The sequence below is a fragment of the Pelodiscus sinensis genome, chromosome 18 (assembly GCF_049634645.1).
Source record: "Pelodiscus sinensis isolate JC-2024 chromosome 18, ASM4963464v1, whole genome shotgun sequence".
NCBI classification, from domain to species: domain Eukaryota; kingdom Metazoa; phylum Chordata; order Testudines; family Trionychidae; genus Pelodiscus; species Pelodiscus sinensis.
In genome coordinates, this window is record NC_134728.1 from 4436793 (window position 1) to 4457720 (window position 20928).

General features: G+C 44.8%; 1 protein-coding gene across 1 annotated transcript in view; it reads left to right on the forward strand.

Annotated features, from left to right (window-relative positions):
• PRPF6 (pre-mRNA processing factor 6) overlaps nucleotides 1–20838 on the forward strand; it is a 50599-nt gene extending 29761 nt beyond the window's left edge. Inside the window, exons 12-21 of the mRNA XM_075901012.1 lie at nucleotides 514–636; nucleotides 1876–1997; nucleotides 3172–3310; nucleotides 4936–5055; nucleotides 6022–6198; nucleotides 8087–8220; nucleotides 8862–8953; nucleotides 14534–14648; nucleotides 17441–17567; nucleotides 19389–20838. Of these exons, the coding sequence (XP_075757127.1) occupies nucleotides 514–636; nucleotides 1876–1997; nucleotides 3172–3310; nucleotides 4936–5055; nucleotides 6022–6198; nucleotides 8087–8220; nucleotides 8862–8953; nucleotides 14534–14648; nucleotides 17441–17567; nucleotides 19389–19541 (1302 nt within the window). The 3' untranslated portion in view covers nucleotides 19542–20838. The remainder of the gene's footprint in view (nucleotides 1–513; nucleotides 637–1875; nucleotides 1998–3171; nucleotides 3311–4935; nucleotides 5056–6021; nucleotides 6199–8086; nucleotides 8221–8861; nucleotides 8954–14533; nucleotides 14649–17440; nucleotides 17568–19388) is intronic.
• The last annotated feature ends 90 nt before the right edge of the window (nucleotides 20839–20928 follow it).

Sequence of the window (20928 nt, forward strand, 5' to 3'; positions counted from 1 at the left end):
ATTTGTTCTTTACAAATCCATGCTGGCTGTTACCTGTCACATTATTTTCTTCCAGATGTTTGCAGATGAATTCCTTAATTACCTGCTCTATTATCTTTCCTTGCACAGAAGTTAAACTGGCTGGCCATTAGTTTCCTGGGTTGTTCTTATTTCTTTTTTTATAGATGGGCGCTATATTTGCCTTTTTTTCAGTCTTTTGGAATCTCTCCCAACTTCCATGATTTTTCAAAGATGATAGCTAAAGGCTCAGCTACCTCCTTCATCAGCTCCTCGAGTTTTCTAGGATGCATTTCTTCAGGCTCTGGTGACTTGAAGACATCTAGGTTTTCTAAGTAATTTTTACAGAGGTGCAGATAAATATAGTGGTGGCATCCTGCCAGAGGCTAACCCTGTTGTACCGGATTTGGCCCACGGGGCAATATTTTCCCAGGCCTGCTATAGAATGTACTGTCTCCTTTGCTGGCTTTTCAGACTGAAATCAGACTGTCTTAGTGTTGCTCTCATTTTTTCTAGGATGCTGAGGAGTGTGATAAAGCTGGGAGTGTAGCCACATGTCAGGCTATTATGCGAGCTGTGATTGGAATTGGGATCGAAGAAGAAGATCGGAAACATACTTGGATGGAAGATGCAGATAGCGTATGTCTGCTTATGGCCCTTCTGTCTTCTTTAAAGTGCAGTTGGTAAAAGGGACTGGCTATTGGGAAGTTAGATCTGTTTTTGTGAAAATGAAGAGATGCTGCTGCTGGCCAGATGCAGATAAGCACTGTGCAAGTTTGCCTCTGAATTCTGTTAGCACATCTCAATTTTGAATTGCTGCAACCTTGCTATTCTAGATCTGGCCTCCCCAAGGTGAGACTGCTAGCTACATTTTCAATATGTTGGCCTGCAGTTGAGCCTATAAAACATTTGTGCACATGTAAGCATGCTCACTAGGGAGTTCTGTAAGTAAGCAGTGCATATATAAGCATATATGGCCAATTTTAAAAATAATGAATTTTAAAAGTCACCTGAGTGATTTTAAGAGCACAAGCCCAATTGGAAATCAGTAGCATACATGTTCCTGGGACACTCATGTGCTGATGAGAATCCCACCATTGCACCTTACTTAGAATTATTCCAAATCCAGTTTATAATTAATATCTACTAAGTGATTGTTAGTATTTTTGTCCTGTTGCTAATATATGGATTTGGTAAATACCACTCAATAGAATCCTTGTAAAACCTTGAGCTCTGCTACCATTGATATGTACATTATTGTATCCTGCACTAGGAATGTTAGCAAGTAGTTGACTACCCAGTAAGCACAGGGTAGTTGACCAGCACATCAGCTACTTGCTTCTCCCCCCTTGCTGCCTCTGTATGAAAGGCAGGAAGGTGTGTGTGGGGGAAACAGGAGCCAGTGCTGGGGGGAGCCGGCCTAAAAGCCAGTTCCTCCCAGCACTGTCTCTGTGGTGCTGCCTCCCACTCCCTGCTGCCTCTGATAGAGGCAGCGGGGGGAGAGGAGGATTGGGGAAGCTGCTCTGGTTGCTGGATTCTGTGAACAGGGGCTGCTGGACTCAGCGCAAGGCAGAACCGAGCAGTCCCGGCTCCTGTTGGTCTGGGTCACTGCGCCTCTGTATTTTAAATGTAGCAAGAGCCCAGCGGCTTTTACTACATTTAAAATGTAGAGCTGCAGTGCAGGAGGCTGCAGGATTTTACCCCCCTGCGACTCTGCAGAGTGGCCCTTATCAACTAATCGTGTAACCAATACAAATTGTATCGACTACATGTTTAGCCAGATAAAGCAATTTAACATCCTTATCCTGCACTTTACATAGCTAGACCCTCTACTAACTCCATTTTGATTTCTCCCCCCCCCCCTTTGTTTTTCTCTAGTGTGTTGCTCACAATGCCTTAGAGTGTGCTCGGGCAATTTATGCTTATGCTTTACAAGTTTTCCCAAGCAAAAAAAGTGTGTGGTTGCGAGCAGCCTACTTCGAAAAGAACCATGGAACCAGGTACGTCTACTGAAAAAATTCTGATGCTACCAAAAGGGCGTTCTTACATTTCTGAAGTGTGTGGGGTAGGACTGGTGTGGAGTCATTAAAAAGAGGCGGGTGTGATATGGAGGTATGGGCTAAGCCTCTTGGGAATGAGGCATCTTACAAATGGTCGGAATGTAGGATGGTAAATTACATGGGGTATGTCTACACTACAGAGAAGATCGAAGCTGCTGCAGTCGATCTTCCAGGGTTCAAATTAGCGGCTCTCTTGAAGACATGCTAATTTGAACTGAGAGAGAGGGGTGCTTCAGTTGATGTTGGTACTCCTGCTTCCATGAGCAGTAAGGGGAGTCGAAGGGGCAGTGTGCTCCCTTTGATGTCCTGCCATATGGATAGTGCCAAAATTCAAGTTAAGGTACTTCGAATTCAGCTCCGCAATTAACATACCTGGAGCTGCGTATTTTAATTCGACCTTATCCCCTAGTGTAGACATACCCCTAGAAATGTAGCATCTGTTTCTTTTAAATTTCTCTAGGCACAATAGGTGGTCAGTGACTCACTGTGTGTACAAGGAGATCCTCAGTCATTTTTTAATTAAAAGTTTTGCTGATTTATATCAGATAAATGTTCTGATTAAGATTTCTCTTGAACTTGAACTTAGAAAAAGAAACCTCTGTGGCTTGGCTCATCTTAAAGCGTGTGCTGTGTCACAAGCATCTAATATTTTCTCCTCTGAAAGGTGGTAGAGGGGCTAAACATATACATGTCCATGGCTCCAATCCTACAAACATAAACACACACACGTAATCCCACTAAAACCAATGGGACTATTCATATGTTTGTTGGCTCTGAGACTAAGCTTGTAATGTTCAAGCATTTTCTCAAGGTTTTTTTTTTCCCCCTCTCCACGAGTGTCAATAGCCTTTTGAGTTTCCTGGTGGTCACTGACTTTTAGCCCCTTCATTTCACTTGTGAAATACACTTTTACTCTACTGAAAGCATAACCTCTTATCAGTGTGATCCAGGCTACTTCAGCTGATAATGTTGGAAAAGACCTGCTTTATCAAAGTTTACAACATTGGACTTTGCAACTATAACTATTGATAACATCAAGTAATAATGGAAGTCTGGCAGTTCAGCTTTATTTATGTGCCTTCGAGTTAGCATAGCTCACTTTTTCTTCTTTCAGGGAGTCGCTGGAAGCTCTCTTGCAGAGAGCTGTGGCTCACTGTCCTAAAGCAGAAGTGTTGTGGCTCATGGGAGCCAAATCAAAGTGGCTGGCTGGAGATGTGCCTGCAGCCAGAAGCATTTTGGCCCTGGCTTTCCAGGTGGGTGTAACCTTCATTTGGCAGACTTGAGCATGTGGCACCTGCATAATTTAATTACTGCCAGGATGGGACCGAGGAAAGCAAGTGGGTAGGTCCTTTCTCTAGAGGGCTCTGAGCTCCCACAGCAGTAGAGTCAGCCTTTCACAATGGCAGCACTTCCATTCCTTTTTGGGTCTGCGTTTCCCTGGTAGAATTAAAAAGCAGGCTGGAAGCAACCCTGTAGGAGACAACCCTTTCACAGTTGCCATTCCCAGCCCAGTTCTTGAATTAGCAGTCTCCCTATGATAAGCAGGCTCCCCTGGATCAGGGGTGGGGAACCTCAGGCCCCTGGGGCTGGATGTGGCCCTTGGCTTACCTAGATCCAGCCTCCAAGGCTCAGGGATTCCCCCGCATTGGAAAGCCCACCCTGGTGCTCCATCCCTCCTGCCACCCACCCACAGGGCTGGAGTGCGCACAGTCTGCTAGCCTGGGCCCTCCTAGGATCTGGTGTGTGAGGGGAATATGAGGAGTGTCTCTTTCCTTCTCCGTCAGGAGCGTCTCATTTGTGTACGGCCTCTGACTGATTTTTCTTTGGGTCAGTGGCCCCCAACCCAAGAAAGGTTCCCCGCTCCTGTCTGGATGAATGAGTCTACTCCCCCGCTTCCCCCCCACATACACACTCTGCAGATCATCTGTGTCCCTCGCTTATACAGAGCCGCTCAACTGCCTTGCATGCATGCATTGGACTTTGGGCAGGCCGGCTAGAAACCTTCGGTTCCCCTCTGCGCGCACATAATCCCTGTTAAAACAAGACAACGATATGCACCAGCCTTACATGCCCACTGTGTGTGCTTGACTCAGTATGTATGGGTTATAATAATAATAATAACCCACTGCACCTTTTGACCTCCCCTTTGGACACAGATGAGTGAAGATTTTATCCAAGTCCATAAAAGGTTTGGATTCCAGGACCAGGACTGCACCCCCGGATAGTGTCGAGCCCTCATGCTTGCTCCCTGGAATAGTCTGTAGCTGAGACCAGTATAATCAGCCCACTGCATGATGAAGGGAGTTCCCCTCCAGACACTGGAAGGAGGGGGACGTTCCATAGTGCTGGTGCTGTAGAGAATGGACTTTCCAAACAGAGACTCTTTCTTATTGGTGGTGGTGACTGATTTTTCATTTCACAGCAAGGTTCTGGGGATTTTTAATTGTTCATAGAGCTCTGAACCTTTCCCAGCATTGATGCCCTGAAGTTATTTGTACTGCAGGAGCCCTTACAGACCCTGATCCGGGATCAAGGGTTCACTTTGACAGGCACTGTATACAGAGGTAATAAAAGATTCCCTGTATCGGCCTTATAATCTTTCCACCACTTTTAACTGACAGTTCAGAAGAAGGTTCAAGGGGCAACTCTTCTGAGCAGTTTAGAAATGAAAGGTCCAATTCCTACACTGGCGTAGATCCTTGGATCGTGGGTCTGTTTGGGAGCACTCTTTGTAACCTTAAAAGGCCATGATGATTGGGAAGAGTTTGAACTGAAAGGATCCCCATGTAGATGGATTACAATTTTAATCTGAATCAAACAAAGGATTAAATCGTCTAATGAATCAGAGTATATATTTGACTGTTGCTCTGTTCTGTAGGCCAACCCCAACAGTGAAGAGATCTGGCTGGCTGCAGTGAAGCTGGAGTCTGAAAACAATGAATATGAAAGAGCGAGGAGGTTACTGGCGAAAGCGCGTAGCAGTGCCCCCACAGCCAGAGTAAGAACACATGATGGGCGGAAAGAGTCATCTTTTGGAGTGGGGGGAGAAGGGAGGGAAGAAGAGGGAGCTCCTTCACTTCCATGGCTCCAGAGACTTACCAGATGGCATCCTGCTATTTGTTTTTTGCGGGACGAGGCTTCCCCAACTCATTGCAACATGCAGTAAATGTATTATGAGGAAAAGGCTAGGATCCATTACAATTTTTAATTGCTACACAGATGGCAAAAGTCAAGAAATTCCCAGTTACAGCTGACAGTTCAAGTAATAGTCATGTTGCATAAAGCATGTTTTTCATGTAATTTCTCACTTTGAAAAATGAAACAATCCTATTTGTAGGTAAGACTTTCTAATGCATATTTTTCTAGAGCTGTTGCTGCACTTCAAAGGCAGAGGCGCCCTATTGACTAATCGAACTGTTGATGCAAAAATGCGTGGACTATTTGATTAATCAATTACCCGATACTTAACATCTGTACTTCTAGATGGTAAAGGAAATAATTGAAAACTGCACCTAGTGGGCCTTAGCCTTGGAGATTAGAGCTTTGGCATATGAGGAAGGAAGGAAAGAGGTCCTGGGAGTCAGATTTACAACTATGGTAGAGACTTGGAAAATGAAAGTGGATGTGATAGGAATGCCATCGAGCAAACTCATATTCATTTGCTCTACTACTGCCTAAATATTTTTGCCTAGAACTCTTCCTTAATATCACTATCTGCATTCTGCTTATAATTGGGACAAGGGTTACATTTAATTGTATTGTTCCAAATCCTGGATAACTTTTGTGTTATCTCTAGCTGTTGCTGACTCCCAGAATTTTTTTAGGTTTAAATGAATTGTCCCAATTATAAGCATGAAAAATATGCATGTAGTCTGTGCATTTAATAGTGGTATGCTTGTGGAACATGGAATCGATACTGGATCAATAATTGCTAATGATAAAGCACCTTTTTGTCTGGTCTTAGGTCTTTATGAAATCGGTGAAATTGGAATGGGTGCTCGGGAACATTGCTGCTGCCCAGGAGCTCTGTGAGGAAGCCCTGAAGCACTATGAAGACTTCCCCAAGCTGTGGATGATGAAAGGGCAGATAGAGGAGCAAGACGAGCTAATAGAAAAGGCTCGGGAAGCCTATAATCAGGGGGTAAGGATGGACATGATTGGTTCTGCCTCATGCCTTCCATATTGGGAAATCATGTATTGTCTATTTTCCTCAAAGCAAACGCTGTAACTTGTAGGAATCTGTCCCTGGCAGACTGGTGGGCCAAACACTGACCTCTTGCTAAAAGTGTAGAATGATCACATAGGAATGGTTAAGTGATGAGAGAGATGTTCACCCTTTGCTCAAAGCTAAAGTCTCTGGGTAGAATTTATTCTCTGCTAGCGTAACTTGGGATCCAGTGGATAAAGTGTACTTAGATTTCCAGAAAGCCTTTGACAAGGTCCCTTACCAAAGGCTCTTATGCAAAAAAAGTTGTCATGGAATAAGAGGAAAGTCTTCTCATGGACTGATAACTGGTTAAAAGATGGAAAGCAAAGCGTAGGAATAAATGGTTAAGTTTTCAGAATGAAGAGAGGTAACTAGTCATGTCCCCAAGGGGTCCGTCCTGGGACCAATCCTATTCAGTGTATTCATAAATGATCTGGAGACAGGGGTAAACAGTAAGGTGGCAAAATTTGCAGGTGAAATAAAATTGTATTCGAGAGAGTTCTGTCCAAAGCAGATTGTGAAGAGCTTCAAAAGGCTTTCACAAAACTTAATTAATAGGTAGCAGGTTTAAAACAAACAAAACTGAGTATTTCGTCCTACAACACAATCGACCTGTGGAACTTCTTGCCAGAGGATGTTGTGAAGATGATGACTTTAACAAGATTTTAAAAAGAACTAGCTAAATTCATGGAGGGATAGGTCCATCAATGGCTATTAGCTAGGCAGAGTAGTTCATAAATGGTGTCCTTAGCCTCTGTTGGAGGCTGGTAATGGACAACAAGGGATGGATCACTTAATAATTACCTGTTTTGTTCATTCCCTTTGGGGCACCTGGCATTGGCCACAGTCTGAAGACACAATACTAGACACGTACTGACCCAGTATGGCCACTTTTATATTCTTATTTCAGGTTATATCTGGTGCATTCCAATTTGTCTTATGTAAAATGAGAAACTCATCTCATCTTTGCCTCACATTCATGCTCTGTAGTTTAAAACATCAAACCACACCTCCAAGTAGATTGGCTGTTATGCTATAACTGAGATACCTAGTATTTTGGGCACATTGACAGTGTTAGGAGGAAGCTGGCCATATGTTTGTTCTTGATTGGGGGAAGGGGAAATTGAATTTCCTCTTTAGAATGCATACTTTTTCTATTTAATAGTCTAATGGCTATCAAAAAAAGTGTCTGTCTGTAGGTAAGAGGAGCAAAGTGCAAGAAGAGAGCTTATGTAGTTCAATGAAATGCATTTGCCTCCAAAAAGATGCATGTTGCCATATACTTCAGATATATTGAGGCATATCCTACGTGTCATGTGGAAAAGAAGTGAATGCTCTTAAATTTAGCCTTGAAACTAATGTGGAGACATGTTAGTTGTTGGAGACTGAAAGTGGCATAAAGTCTGTTCATGTCAAAGGAAACGTTCATCTGGGTACGACATTTCTCTGCTGGTGCGTCAATACATGTTCCATCTCAAGGCACAGCACAGATTGTAAATATACTTTCAGTCAAGCTGTGTTTCCTCACAGCACCGAGGTGACTCAGTAATCCACAATGCATTGCTCTATTTTTTCTAGAACTTAGTGACAAACAACTATTTCACAGGGATTCCTTTTCTAAAACTCACCAAGAGGGTGTGAAAAACATCAAATTACACCAGTGCCTCCCATTTCCTCCTCCACGGACACTCCAGAGATGGCATTTCATTGGGGATTCACTTTTCTGGAAGTGGCTCTGCAGCTTGGGTGTCAAAAGCAGGCAACTCCCCATCATCGTTTTCTCTCCCTGTTGCCCCTAACCCTTTTGCTTTCTTTTAAATAGCTGAAGAAGTGCCCCCATTCCACACCTCTCTGGCTCTTGCTGTCCAGGCTGGAGGAAAAAGTCGGGCAGCTGACCAGAGCAAGAGCCATCTTGGAGAAGTCTCGTTTGAAGAATCCGAAGAATCCAGACCTGTGGTGAGTAGCGTGCAGCTGAACTTGAGTACACATGTACGATGAGGACAATGTAGTCTTTATGCTAACCACCTCACCCCCTTCCCTGACCTCCTGCCATTCCAGCATAGATTCTCTTTCATTGCATGCATCCTGAAGGAAATCCTGACTGTCTCGCTATATTGCTTTGGGGACAGCGATTCCTCTCTGCGCACCTGCACTCCCCGAGGGGGCTCTTCTAGGGCACAGCTGTCATCATCTTACAAGTTTTGGGTGTGCAGTTGGTTGCCAACTGTTTTCTGTTAATGGAAACTGTGTTAAGCAAAGCTACCTTTCTGAAACCAGGTCTTTCCATTTACATGTTGATTCAGTCTCCTCTAAATGCTTTTATTTAAGATGACTCTTACAAAATGTGGGTCACAATTATCGTTTAACCAATTAGATGGGAAATTATAATTGTCATTGATTCTTCCAAGATTTCGTGCTGAACACATTTAGCCCAATGAGCTTATTAGAGCGAGCAAAATTAGTCCCCTAGAACCTGCACAGAGCCGTGGTAGATGTGTTCTTAAGTCCCATCTCCTTCTAATGAAATCTCTCAGATTGGCTCCTGCTTTCTTAGATACTGGATTGAGATATTAACAACAGTGTCTTTTCCACACCAGGTTAGAGTCTGTGCGATTAGAATACAGAGCCGGACTGAAGAACATTGCTAACACACTGATGGCCAAGGCATTGCAGGAATGTCCCAACTCGGGTAAGGAGAAGCTGTTTTTTTCTGAAATGCAGTTATTTTTGTTTGATGGATAAGAGGGTTCCTCATTTCTCTAAAATGTTTCTACTAGTGATGGCCTCTTATGAACTGGTCAAATTATGATAAGTATTACAGATCTGTTAGCAGTCCCAGATGCCTTTGACTTTTGCCTGAAGAGAAAGGCGTGATTGTTCACAGGTGATTGTTTTCTTGACATGGTGTTTGGGCTCTGTTACCAGGACTGCCCAATATCTTGTTCCTGGTTTTTCGAGAGAGCATCTTGGACACAGTGATTTTTAGTATCTGAGAATTAAACTGATGTCTCCTGTTTAAGAGGTGCTGGCCTAAGTTCCTTCTAAGTTGCGTGGTTGTGCAGCAGCCTATCAAAGGCTGCACAGGTGCTCAAGGACTTCTGTGAGGAGAGACGCCTCTCTCCTAGCCCTGGACTTGCCATGGCTGCGGGGAGACACCTCTCCCTCAGCAGCTTCTGAGAGAAGAGAAAGCTGGGGAGAGTCCCAGAGCTCTCACTCCCCCTGCAACCCAACCCTTTGCCCCAGCCCTGAGTCCCCTCCCACATGCTGAACCTCTCGGTCCCAACTATGCTTGATGAATTTTGTTATATGCACCAGTATGGAAGCGATGTGTCACACATCACTTCCATGTTGGCACACATGGGAAAAATGTAAGAGGGAACATTGGTGCTGGGTTCTGGGGTTGAATGCAAGCACTCTGGGTTATGAGATCGTTTGTGGAGTAGAACTATTCAGCAGGGCATGGTTTAGTGGAAGAATGGTGAGATTTCTTTGCAACGCCTGTGAGTAGGCGTGCAGAGAATTCCTTATGTTGGAGCGTGTTGGCACCTTGACAATGTCTGCATTGTGAAGCTGGTTTAGTAGTTTTTTTCTTCAGAAGACTATTACAGCAGCTGCCTTTTATCTAAGAATTAGGTTTTGTGCATCTGAACTGATTTAAAGAGTTTGTATCCACAACAGATTTCCATCCATCAGTAGATTGTCCTTAAGATGTTAAGTTTAAAAAAAAAAGTTAACACATTTTATGGTAGGTGTGGTTTAATCAGTTGACATCAGCCAGTGATAACTTCCTGTGGCCTAGTTTATCCATCATATCCCACTGGAGCTTTGAAATGCTTAATTGTTGTTAAAGTGTGATGAAAGCCTTGGCTTTTGGTGCCGCAGCAGGTTGGTGCCGGGTTTTCTGCCCCCTCTGCCTGCCCGGCTCTTACCACATTTAAACTGCAGAGCCACAATGGGAGTAGGTCCCAGCGTGAGCCAGAACTGAGCACCTTCCCTTATTGACTAATTGTGTAGTCGATAAAAATTCATTGAGTGCACAGTTGGTGAAATACCCGCTTCTTAACATGCCTGTTCCATAGATGACGATGCTGGCAGCCCCTCCCAGCTCTCCAGCCCTGCAGGTAGGCAGGGGGACCTCATCCAGCTCCCAGACACTGTGCTGAGGCGGGCCCTTCCGTTCCCCCCAGCTGTTGCAAGAAAAAGGCAGAGTGCTGGACCCTCCTCCCTTGTTTTGTCTGGAATGTTTCTACAGGTTGGACCTCCCTGGTCTGGCACCCTCGGGACCTGAGCTGTCCTTGACCAGGGAAGGTCAGGCCTGGGACTCTTGTGAGACTCTTCTCTTGGCCGTCAGCCTGGCCAGTGTGCTGCCCCTGGCTGGCTGGTAGGGCTCCAGTCTGGGTCCCTAGCCCCACTATGGCCGGCACGGCTCCCTGTCCCCGGCTGGCAGAGCTTCACTCCACACCAGTGGTGATTTCTGCCCCAGCAGTCTGCCTGCTGTGCCCAGCAGAGCTCAGTCCCCAGCTAATGGGGCTCCCTTCCCTTGTAGCTGTCCTGCTGTGACTGGTGGAGCTTAGCTCCCAGCTTGGCTAGTGGAGCTTAGATCCTGGCTGGAGGGTCTCCTTGTCCATAGCTGGGGGGCCACAGCTGATTTGCTGTGACTAGTGGAGCTCTGTGCTCCCAGTTGCCGATCCCACTCTGGCTCCTGACCCGCTGGCTGGGCTTGCTGCCCTCAGGCCACTGGGCCTGCAGGCTGCCAGACTGGCTGAGCTCCCAGCCACTGGCATTCTCTGTGGCTGGGGTTCTGCTGGACCACGGAGTCCTGGAAGATAGAAGCTCAACCTGTAGTAGAAGTCAGGGCCAGGTCACAGCATCTGTAAATTTTGGTTCATTGCCCATGACCTCTCCGTGACTTCTACTAAAAATATTCATGACGAAATTGTAGCCTTACCTATGGTGCATAAGCAGCTGCCACTTACAGGGAGCTACTGCTCTGAACCACCCGATGGAATCCTGGCAGATGTGAGACTTCTGAACGTTTGCCCAGATCTAGAACGTTCGACGAGTGTGGCTGGCTGACATGTGAAAGAGAAGATTTCATGCTCATTTGAGCAGATTTCCTTTTCAGCTTTTGGCAAGGAAAGAAAAACTCTCTGGGATGTGTAACCTTAAACTTCCTTGGGCACTGAGAGCACTTTTTCTTGTCCCACTATGACTGGTCTGTTGGCTACAGTGTATACAGTCAGTATCCTTGGGAGGACATCAGTTTTCTTGTCAAACTCTTCAGACTGCTTCCAGGTGGCATGTATCACAGCTCTTAATGTTTTTCCTCCAGAGAATAGTTACCTGTTGTGTTTGCTTTGAAGAGATGAGAGTTGATAGTTCTTTAATAGATGTAGTGAGTCCCCTACAAATTACATGCAATTTCACACCTGGCTATTCAAGAGATTTGGTAACCTTTTTGGTCTTGGCTGTTTACTAAGGGCTTGCCTAGCAAAAGTGCGGGGCTGGCAGAGCTTTGTAGTATAGATGCAGCATAAGCACCTCACTCTTCTGTCAGCATAGTTTCATCTACATGGTGTTTTGCTGGCATAGCTTATCTTCGCTATGGGGTGTGATTTTTGCCCTCCCCGGATTCCTGGCCAAAACTGTACAGGCAAAACTTTGTAGTGTAGACCTGCTCAGGTTTGGCTATGGCCAATCTGCCAATAACGACTATGGGTGATCTGTTATTTTCACATTAAATGCCCCTTTGTAACAGACTCCTAGAAACTTAGTTATTTTTAGGCATTTTAGCTTTGTTTCTAATTGCTGGCAGTGTTGTTGGGAACTGCACTGGGTGCATGATTCAGGAAAGTTTCACTAGTTTATCCCATCATGCTAACTAGGGATGTAATAGTGTAGTTGATTAACCGATTAACCAATAAGCAGAAGCCTATAGGTTAATGCTATAGACTATATGCATCTCCCCCCCCCTCCCCCCCCTCCCCCCCCCCGCGCATCCTTGCCTGCCCAGCTCAATCCTGGCTCATGCTGAGTCCAGGACCTACCCCCACTGTGGCTCTGCGTTTAAAGTGTAGTAGGAGCCAGGCGGGCAAGCAGCCTGGCTCAGTTCCGGGAGCTCAGATCACCCCTAGACAGGGGCTGCTACCATCCCACACTGCTGCCTCTGCTTCTATCGGAGGCAGCAGCACACAGGGACAGGCAGCTGGTCTGTGAGGGGAACTGGTTTTTAAACTGGCTCCCTTTGTGGACCATCTCCCACCTGGCACCCTGTGCTGCTGCCTCTGATACAGAGGCAGCAGCATGGAGTGGCGTGGGGCTGGAGTGCACTGGCTGCTGGCCCTCCGCCCCCAGAGACTATAGAATAGTCGACTAACCAATAAGAATTCATAGGGTTACTCGACTATTCAATTAACTGATATTTAACATCTCTAATGCTAACCACTGGAAAGTTGACAGGTGTGCTGCACCTTTGGTACTCGTGAATTAACTGAATTAGTATGCAGACAATGGATGTGATTTGTACAACTACAGTGTTACTTGCACTTGTGGGATAGCTGTTCAAAAATCACTCTCAGATGTATCTATAAATGACCAGTGGCTACCACATAACACCAGTCTTCTGTGTTGCATGATACAAGGTCTCCAGAAGAGGGTTGAGGATAGTTCTGTTCCGGTTGTGTGGTGGACTCAGCTGAAAGCCTTCAGGCTGGCACATACCTAGTGTGTTAATTACCAAAGCAGATGGAAAGTTAGTGTGTGTATTTTAGAAGCTCTTCATAGATGGAGACTTAATATACAGGACGAACACACAACAAGCATTCAGTACAAAATGAGTGAGTTTTGATGAAAGCTATTTGAGCATTAAGTTGGTCCGTTACAGAATGACTGTGAACCACCAATGTGATGCAGCTGTGAAAGAGGCTAATGTAATCCTAGGATGCATCAGATGAGGTATTTCCAGTAGAAGTAGGCAAGTGTTATTTCCATTATACAAGGCACTGGTGAGACCTCATTTGGAATACTGTGTGCAATTCTGAGCTCCTGTCTGTAAGAGGATGAATTCAAACTGCAGTAGGTGCAGAGAAGGGCTACTAAAATGCTCAGTTAAGAACCTACCTTACAAGACGGGATGTTAGCAGCTTGGCTTGTTTAGCCAAATAAAATGAACTAGTGGGGGAGCTATGAATGCTCTCTGTAAATACATCATAGAAATAAACAGCAGGGAGGGAGAGTTATTTAAGTTAAGAGCCAACATTGGCATGAGAATAAATTAATATAAACTGGCCATCAGTAAGTGGTTAGTTTTGAAATTAGATGAAGGTTTCTAACTATCAGAAGAGGAAAGTTCTGGAGCAGCCTTTCAAAGGAAAAAGTGGGAGCAATAAACCTAATTTGTTTTAAGACTGAGGTTGGTAAGTTTATGGAGGTGATGGTAGGATTGCCTACAATGACATAAGGCTGATCCATGACTTATGTTAGCAAAATTTCATTGACTGTCCTATGTGTGGTCAGGAAAGAATTTTTTTCCCAAGTAAGATTGCCAGAGACCCAGAGTGGGTTACCTCCTTCTGCAGCATGCGGTACAGCTCAGGGGCTGTTTTGAACTAGGATCAGTGGTGGATTTTCTGTAAGTGGAAGTACTAAGTCAAGATCTGAGGACTTCAGTAATTCAGCCAGAAGTTTTGGGCCTGCTTCAGGAGTGGAGGGGTGAAATTTTGTGGCTTGCAGTATGCAGGAGGTCAGGCTAGATCGTTATAATGCTCCTCTCGGGCACGAAAGTCTGAGACAGTAGCATAGAACCTCAGAATTACGAACACCTTGGGAATGGAGGTTCATTACTCTGAAACATTCACAGCGCTGAACAAGACATTAAGGGTTGTTCTTTCACAAGTTTATAACTGAACGCTAACTTAATATAGCTTTCTTTACTATGCAGAAGAAAAATTCTGTTTTCTACCATCTTAATGTAAAATGAAACAAGCACAGAAATGCCTTGTTACATCTTTTTTAAACTGTCTCTTCATTTTTATTATACATTTAACATAACATTGTAGCTGCTCTTTATTGCCCCATGTGCTACTGCTTGGTTGTATACATCTGGTTCCAAATTAGGTGCATGGTTGATCAGTTAGGCCGTAACTCTGAGGTTCTCCTGTAATTACATGTTCCATTCTGGATGTAAACACCTACCATACTTGTTATGGACAATGTAGTGTTTAATCTTGGAATTTAAAAAACATTGAATTATTTGTGTGTTGGTTTTTAGGAATCCTATGGTCAGAAGCAATTTTCCTTGAGGCAAGACCACAGCGAAAGACCAAAAGTGTGGATGCCCTGAAGAAGTGTGAGCACGACCCTCATGTCCTGTTGGCTGTAGCCAAGTGAGTAAGCTATTCCTATTGTAATGGAAGAAAAATAGACATTTTGTTTCTGGACACAAGTTAAGGTCACATGCAGACGATCTAGTTTTGCTTCAATACAGCATTGATATGCCTCAAATCAAGGAATTGCTGCCTCTGAGCATTAATTTAAATCAGCTTTTTTCAGTTGAAAACAATCTCTCTGCCTTTTTTAAGAGTACTAATGTCATCTGGGAAGCTAGGAGTGCAGGGGGGAGTAAGGATGTTAAGAGGCAGGTAATTGACTAATTGTGTAGTCAATACAATTTGTATCCACTACATGATTAGTTGATAAGAGAAGATGCTCTCTCCCAGTTAGTGCTGGTCCAGGAGCTACCCCTACTGCGGCTCTGCAGTTTAAATGTAGTAGGAGCCAGGTGCGCAGGCAGTCCGCCTTCTACTACATTTAAACTGCAGAGCCGCAGTGGAGGTAGCTCATGGACCCAGTGCAAGCCAGGACTGAATAGTCCTGGCTTGAGCTGGTCCCAGGACCACTGTGGCTCTGCAATTTAAATGTAGTAAGATCTGGGCGCAGAGCCGCGGTGGTCCTGGACCAGCACAAGCCGATACTGCTCAGTCCTGGCTCGTGGCAGCCTGGTCTGGCCATGGACAGAGACTGCTCCAGCAGCAGCCCCTGTCCATGGCCAGCCCAGGCTTAATGTGGATATGTGCTATTTAAACTCCCTCTCTCTTCTTCTCCTGCCCTCTTAGTCCCCAAATTCAACCAAAGGCCCATCATCTTGACTTGCTGTACTCTGTTTTCCCAGTTCTGCTGCATCCATCATCCCATGCTGTTTCATTTTGGGCCTTTCCTGAGTATAAGTTGCCAGTTGTGCTGAATTTGCTTTTGTCAAGCAGGCAAATGTCATTTGCTCTCATTACCTAGACCATGTTTTGAGCCTTCCAATGATGAAAGGCCAGTACTTGAATCCACTGTGCCTCGTGGGGTTTTTTCTTGTTTTTTTATATTAGGACCTCCATTCAAGTGCAGAGTTGACTTCAGTGCAATAGTGATTGGAACCAGCTGTTTTTTTCCCTTTGTAAATACCAAAAGACTTTAATTGAGGAAGTGTGTAAAACAGTGTCCAACTCTTTCACAACTTTCCTTGTAAACCAAAGCAAATCCTACAGGATTCACTCCAGTTACTGTGGCATCAGGGTCTGCCAGACAATGGCAGCTGACTTGTTCAGTTTTGTCAGCAAAAGAAGAATTTTAACTTTCGCTTTAGAGGAACTGGTTCCAGGCCCCTTCTGGTGCTGCCTCAGACTATTCTGTAACTAAACAAAATCCAGCACAAGTTGCTTCCGCCTCTCATTAATGAGTCTTATGTACGTTTTTCTGATACCTAGGGCTGTACTGTGATTGTGAAGCTTTTTTGTTCAAAGTAAATAAGTTATGCAAAGTGTTACTTTGCAGGTGTTTTTGTCTGTTTCCTATCAGCGTTCATGCTCTTTAAATCACAGTTTATCTAACACTGAACAATCAAAAGTATCATAAGGCTTAAAAAACAATCATGTTATCAAGCCATAAAATTATACAGCATAACAGCTCGGCCGGTCACACAGCCTACTATTCATAAAGACTTTGCTAGTTTTAATTGAACTCTATTTGATGTGCAGAAACCAAACCCATAAAATATTGTTGCCGTTAATTAGTTCTTGGGTGGGGGGAGTAGTTTTGAAATGCACGAGCAAATTTTAGAAATGGCGACAGGCAACTTGAGTGCAAAAGTTGGGATTTAATCCACTTAAATCTCTCCTACCCTTTTGCATTGAAATTGATTTTCAGTATTCTGATTTTCAGATATTTAGTATTTTACTGTATATATCAGAGGTGGGCAGTCTGCCCCCCGTTTCCCTACACAATTCTCATGCACTGGGGCACCAGAGCCCCACACTTCCTTCTCCCTCTCAGACCTTGGACAGCCATGAACAACTGATACCTGGCATCCCGATTCTGGGAGGGAGGGGGAAGAAAGGGGAATGGAGTGCGAATTAGCAGATTCGCGTGCTCTGAAAGTGCAGGGAGGAAGGGACGGAGTAGAAAGTGCAGGGCTCCAGTGTGATAGGGGTGTAGATGGGGGAGATGAGGTGCTGTTGGCCCACGGGTGGAACCCCAGTGGCCACGGGCTACTGCTAAGGTGAAGTAGGGCCACTCATGACCCTCCCTCCTTCCTATTTTTGGTTGTTCATCGCTCATATACATGCACTTCTAGACATGGCTCTGCTGTACAGAGCTCTAGGTTCCGCTTCAGATCCTGGCCTTTGTAAATCTGGACCTTTTTCTATAGGTGCAGTACATTGCTTGTTAGATAGCTACAAGATTATCTTAAAATATTAGGAACATGGGGGATGGGAGATCTGTTTGCCTGCATGATTCCCTCATTGTATGAATTGGTACAATGGTAGACTGACAGCAAGCCAGCGAGGGAGGAAGATTCTGGGTTTCAAAAGTAATCCCATCTTTCTTCAGAACATCTGACTCTCTCCCTGCAGCCTTCCTTGGGTGGGGGCTAATTTACCCTTTTAGATTTAGTCAGTTATCAGCAACAAAACTATGGATGTTCCCTTTTACCTCCGAAGTCCCTCCGTCTTCCCAGGCAGGAGGATCTCCTTTTTTTTTTTTTTTTTTTTTTTTTAAAGCTGCCCCCTCTTCGCGGCGAGCACCAAGAGCTGAACTCATCAAACAGTGTCAGGTGGCCAGTTGCCTCTGCAAGTAGAGTGACCTGCTAATAGCCCGCTTGTGCTTTTTCTTCCTTTCTGTCCCACAACAGGTTGTTCTGGAGCGAACGTAAAATAACCAAGGCCCGAGAATGGTTCCATCGGACAGTGAAGATAGATTCAGACCTGGGGGATGCCTGGGCTTTCTTTTACAAATTCGAGCTCCAGCATGGCACTGAGGTAAGAGTATCTCTCTAGAGAGAGAGGCCGTGATCTCCTGGGGAATGGTGTGGTCTCCCTGCCCACCCTCTGCTGGCTAACAGGATTGGTTTTGAAGCCCATAGACACGGTTCATTAATCAGCAACAGGAATCCACGACGAGTCATTCAGAACGCCCTGTTCGTGCAGAGTGTGTGTTGTCTCCACAGCGCGCACAGCCTCAGGACCCTGAGCCTACGTTGGCTAGATAATTATGAGCAGTGTGACTTAAAACATGATGGTTTTAAATAGCGGCATTGTTAGTAGATGGAATTACTTTTTAGATTTCACCTTGAGAAATTGGCAAGCAACTGCCTTTATTTACAAAAGGAAAATGTAAACCCACAAATGACTTAATCATTTTATGAATCCAGAACCTTTCAGTGCAGCTGGCTCAAGGCGCTAAACAAAAGTATGTATCTTAACAGACAGTTGTAGGTGGCTGGGAAACACTTGTGTACAGGTTTAGTGTTTGATTAGAGATCAGAGCAACCTTCTGACAAGTGGATCCCCATCTGTTTTTCCTTTGTGGTTCTGCCACTAACTCTTCTATGTGGTGCTCCAAAGAGATTTCCACATCAGGAATCAGTGTCACACAAACCATCATAAACAACACAGTTGGCAGCCCCTCTTTGCCATGCACAGTCACATTAACTGATATAAAAATGGTATGACACCAACCTTCATTCCTCCAGACATAAGCCATCCACTGACTGCTTGGGGTTAGTAAGAAGCTTCCCTATAGTTGTTGGGATGGGGGCTTACACCCCCTCCTCTGAAATACCTTTATGGGCTGTGATTGGAAACAGCAAACCAGATCTCACAGACCCTGGTTCCAATCCAGTGTGTCAGTTCCTATGTAATGCTTACGAGAAGTCTGGTACTGAGCTGATGTGAGACTGCTCAGTTTCAGGGAGATCAGTCGTCCTCAACATGCTTGATGTGTCAGTAACACGAAGAAAGAATCCACCATCCTTTCTTTGTTCTGCCGGAGCTGTGAGTAGGGAAACAGTTCCCTTGGCTGGCAGTCTAGAATGTACTAAGTCTAGGCAATAGAACAATGTATTAGATTCTCAGCTCGACAAAGTGTCACTTTTTGTGCGTTCTCTCAAAACAGATCTTCGATTCACATTAAAGTGCAATTATGTGAAGTGTGGGAGCCAAGGTAGATGGTGATGTGACAGTGGGGGGGCTGTCTGCTCTGTAACCAGGGGTTCCCCTGTGCTGTGATGCGTGATTCTCACTGACTCACCCACATGTGTATTGGCCCAGACACCTAATCCCAGCGTGAGCAGATAACACTGCCCTTCCCAGGGGGAGAGACGAAGGGAGGGAGGCGGAGATGAACACCTGGCTGGGGGGCAGGATCTGAGAACGAGGCAGTTTCTGGCTAGAGAGCATGAAGGAAACAGACTAAGCTGGGTGCTGAGGATGGGGGAGGGGGGACAATGGACCCCCTAACCCAAGGGGTCTGAGGCATCCTGGCCTTGACTCCTGTAACCACATCACGTCTATGCTGTTGTATCCTCGAGGAGCAATAAACCCCCTCTATTCTACTGGCTGGCAGAGCCTCTTCTTGTTGCTATGGGGCTGCAGGATCGGGGGGAACCCAAAATTTGTGGTAGCCTATTGAGCCTCTTTGTGAAGCCGAACAGTGGCTGTTGCTGCCAGTCTATAACCTCCATTTATTCATAACCCTGATTCCCACTTTTAAAAATGGCTTGTTTAAGCTCTTGACTTTCAGCACTAGGATCAGCGGATCTTCTTGCTCAGTCCCAGCCTGTTCTTTTTGTTTCACTGTAGGAGCAGCAGGAGGAGGTGAAGAAGCGCTGTGAGAATGCTGAGCCCCGCCACGGAGAGCTGTGGTGCGAGGTGTCCAAGGATATCGAGAACTGGCAGAAAAAAATTGGAGAAATCCTTGTACTTGTGGCAGCCAAAATTAAAAATGCCTTCTAGAGTATGCTGTGAACAGCTGCAGAGTCATCCCCGGAGGACACGGTCCCTTTGTTGTACATAGTTTCAGCACCCTCAGCCTTGCCAGTGACACAACTGCTTGGAGCAAACAAAGGAAGTTGGTGGAACAAACGAAGACCTCTGGTTTTCCAAGAACAATATGATGACCAGAGACAAGCCCTTCCCCTCCTGTGGCAGCCCTTTACACTGCACATTGCAGTCTTTGCTATGGCATAATCAGATGCGTTTGTATCGTAATAACTTCTGTGAACATTGCTGGCGGGTGTCGGTGCTGTGAAGTTTTGCATAGGTGTGGTAGGCATTGTCATTTGGATGTCTGAACCCATTCTGTACATTTGAACCTTAATTCTTACTTGTTCAGTTTCTGATGAGTTGGAGCTCCTCTGGTTGTTTTTTTTTTTTCCCCCCTGGCATGAGTTCTCTTCCTGTCAACCAGCCCTTCAGTTTCTTGGTGTTTGGCCCATTTCATGATGGATCTGTCAACAAAGCAGTCTCCTTGATATTTAAGTATAGTGAGGCTTAAAGTAAATAGCGCAGTTGTCACCAACACGCTTGGAATTTTGCGGTGGAAGGGTGTGACAGCGCTTCTTTAACTTTTGAGGTAGAATCCTGGTCATATGTGTGTGGAAAGTCTTTTTAATTAAGCATATTGTGAAATTCAATAACCAGAGCCTATTTTAGTGATATTTTCTGTAAGTTTTAAATATATAATATAAGCATATTCTTTTAATAGAATAATTTCACTGACCACAGCAGTAGTATTAAAACAGGGTATAAACAGCTCAAAGCCCTTTAAAGGAAAAGCCCTTATTCTGAGAGCCATTAAGAAGCCATGTGCTTTAACAGCTGAAGCGGATTTCCAGGAAGGGTGGATATGAAAAACGTCTCAAAGCTCGGTTGGAAAAACTAGCTTGTTGTCCATGTGCTCCCAGATCATCTGAGCCATCTCTCTTTCTATAACCCCGTAAGTTGTCTTGGTTCATGAACAAGGTTTTCCTAACCTGGGAGAAGTGCCCTTCTTTTCTGTAAAGGGAGGACTTTCATTTTCTTGGTCCTCCTTGGAGTGAAGAGTCCTCTAGCAGAGAGATTGTCTGTTTTATTCTTCACCAACTGAAAGATACAAATGTCTTCTGCGTCCTTTAATAGGATTTGTATATTAGGAATGACTTTTTTTTTTCAAGTCCATTTATCATAAAATTTTGTTTGAAGAAAGCCAGTCACTTTTCTGGTAAACTGTACAGATGTAATGAGATGCTATAAAATACAGCTCTGTCTTACATTTTGCTTTGAATTTTATTTGGCCGTCATCTCCTCCAGTGACTCCAGTCCTCCAGTGACTGTTGCATGGCAAAGAGTTAAGGCAGGGTGA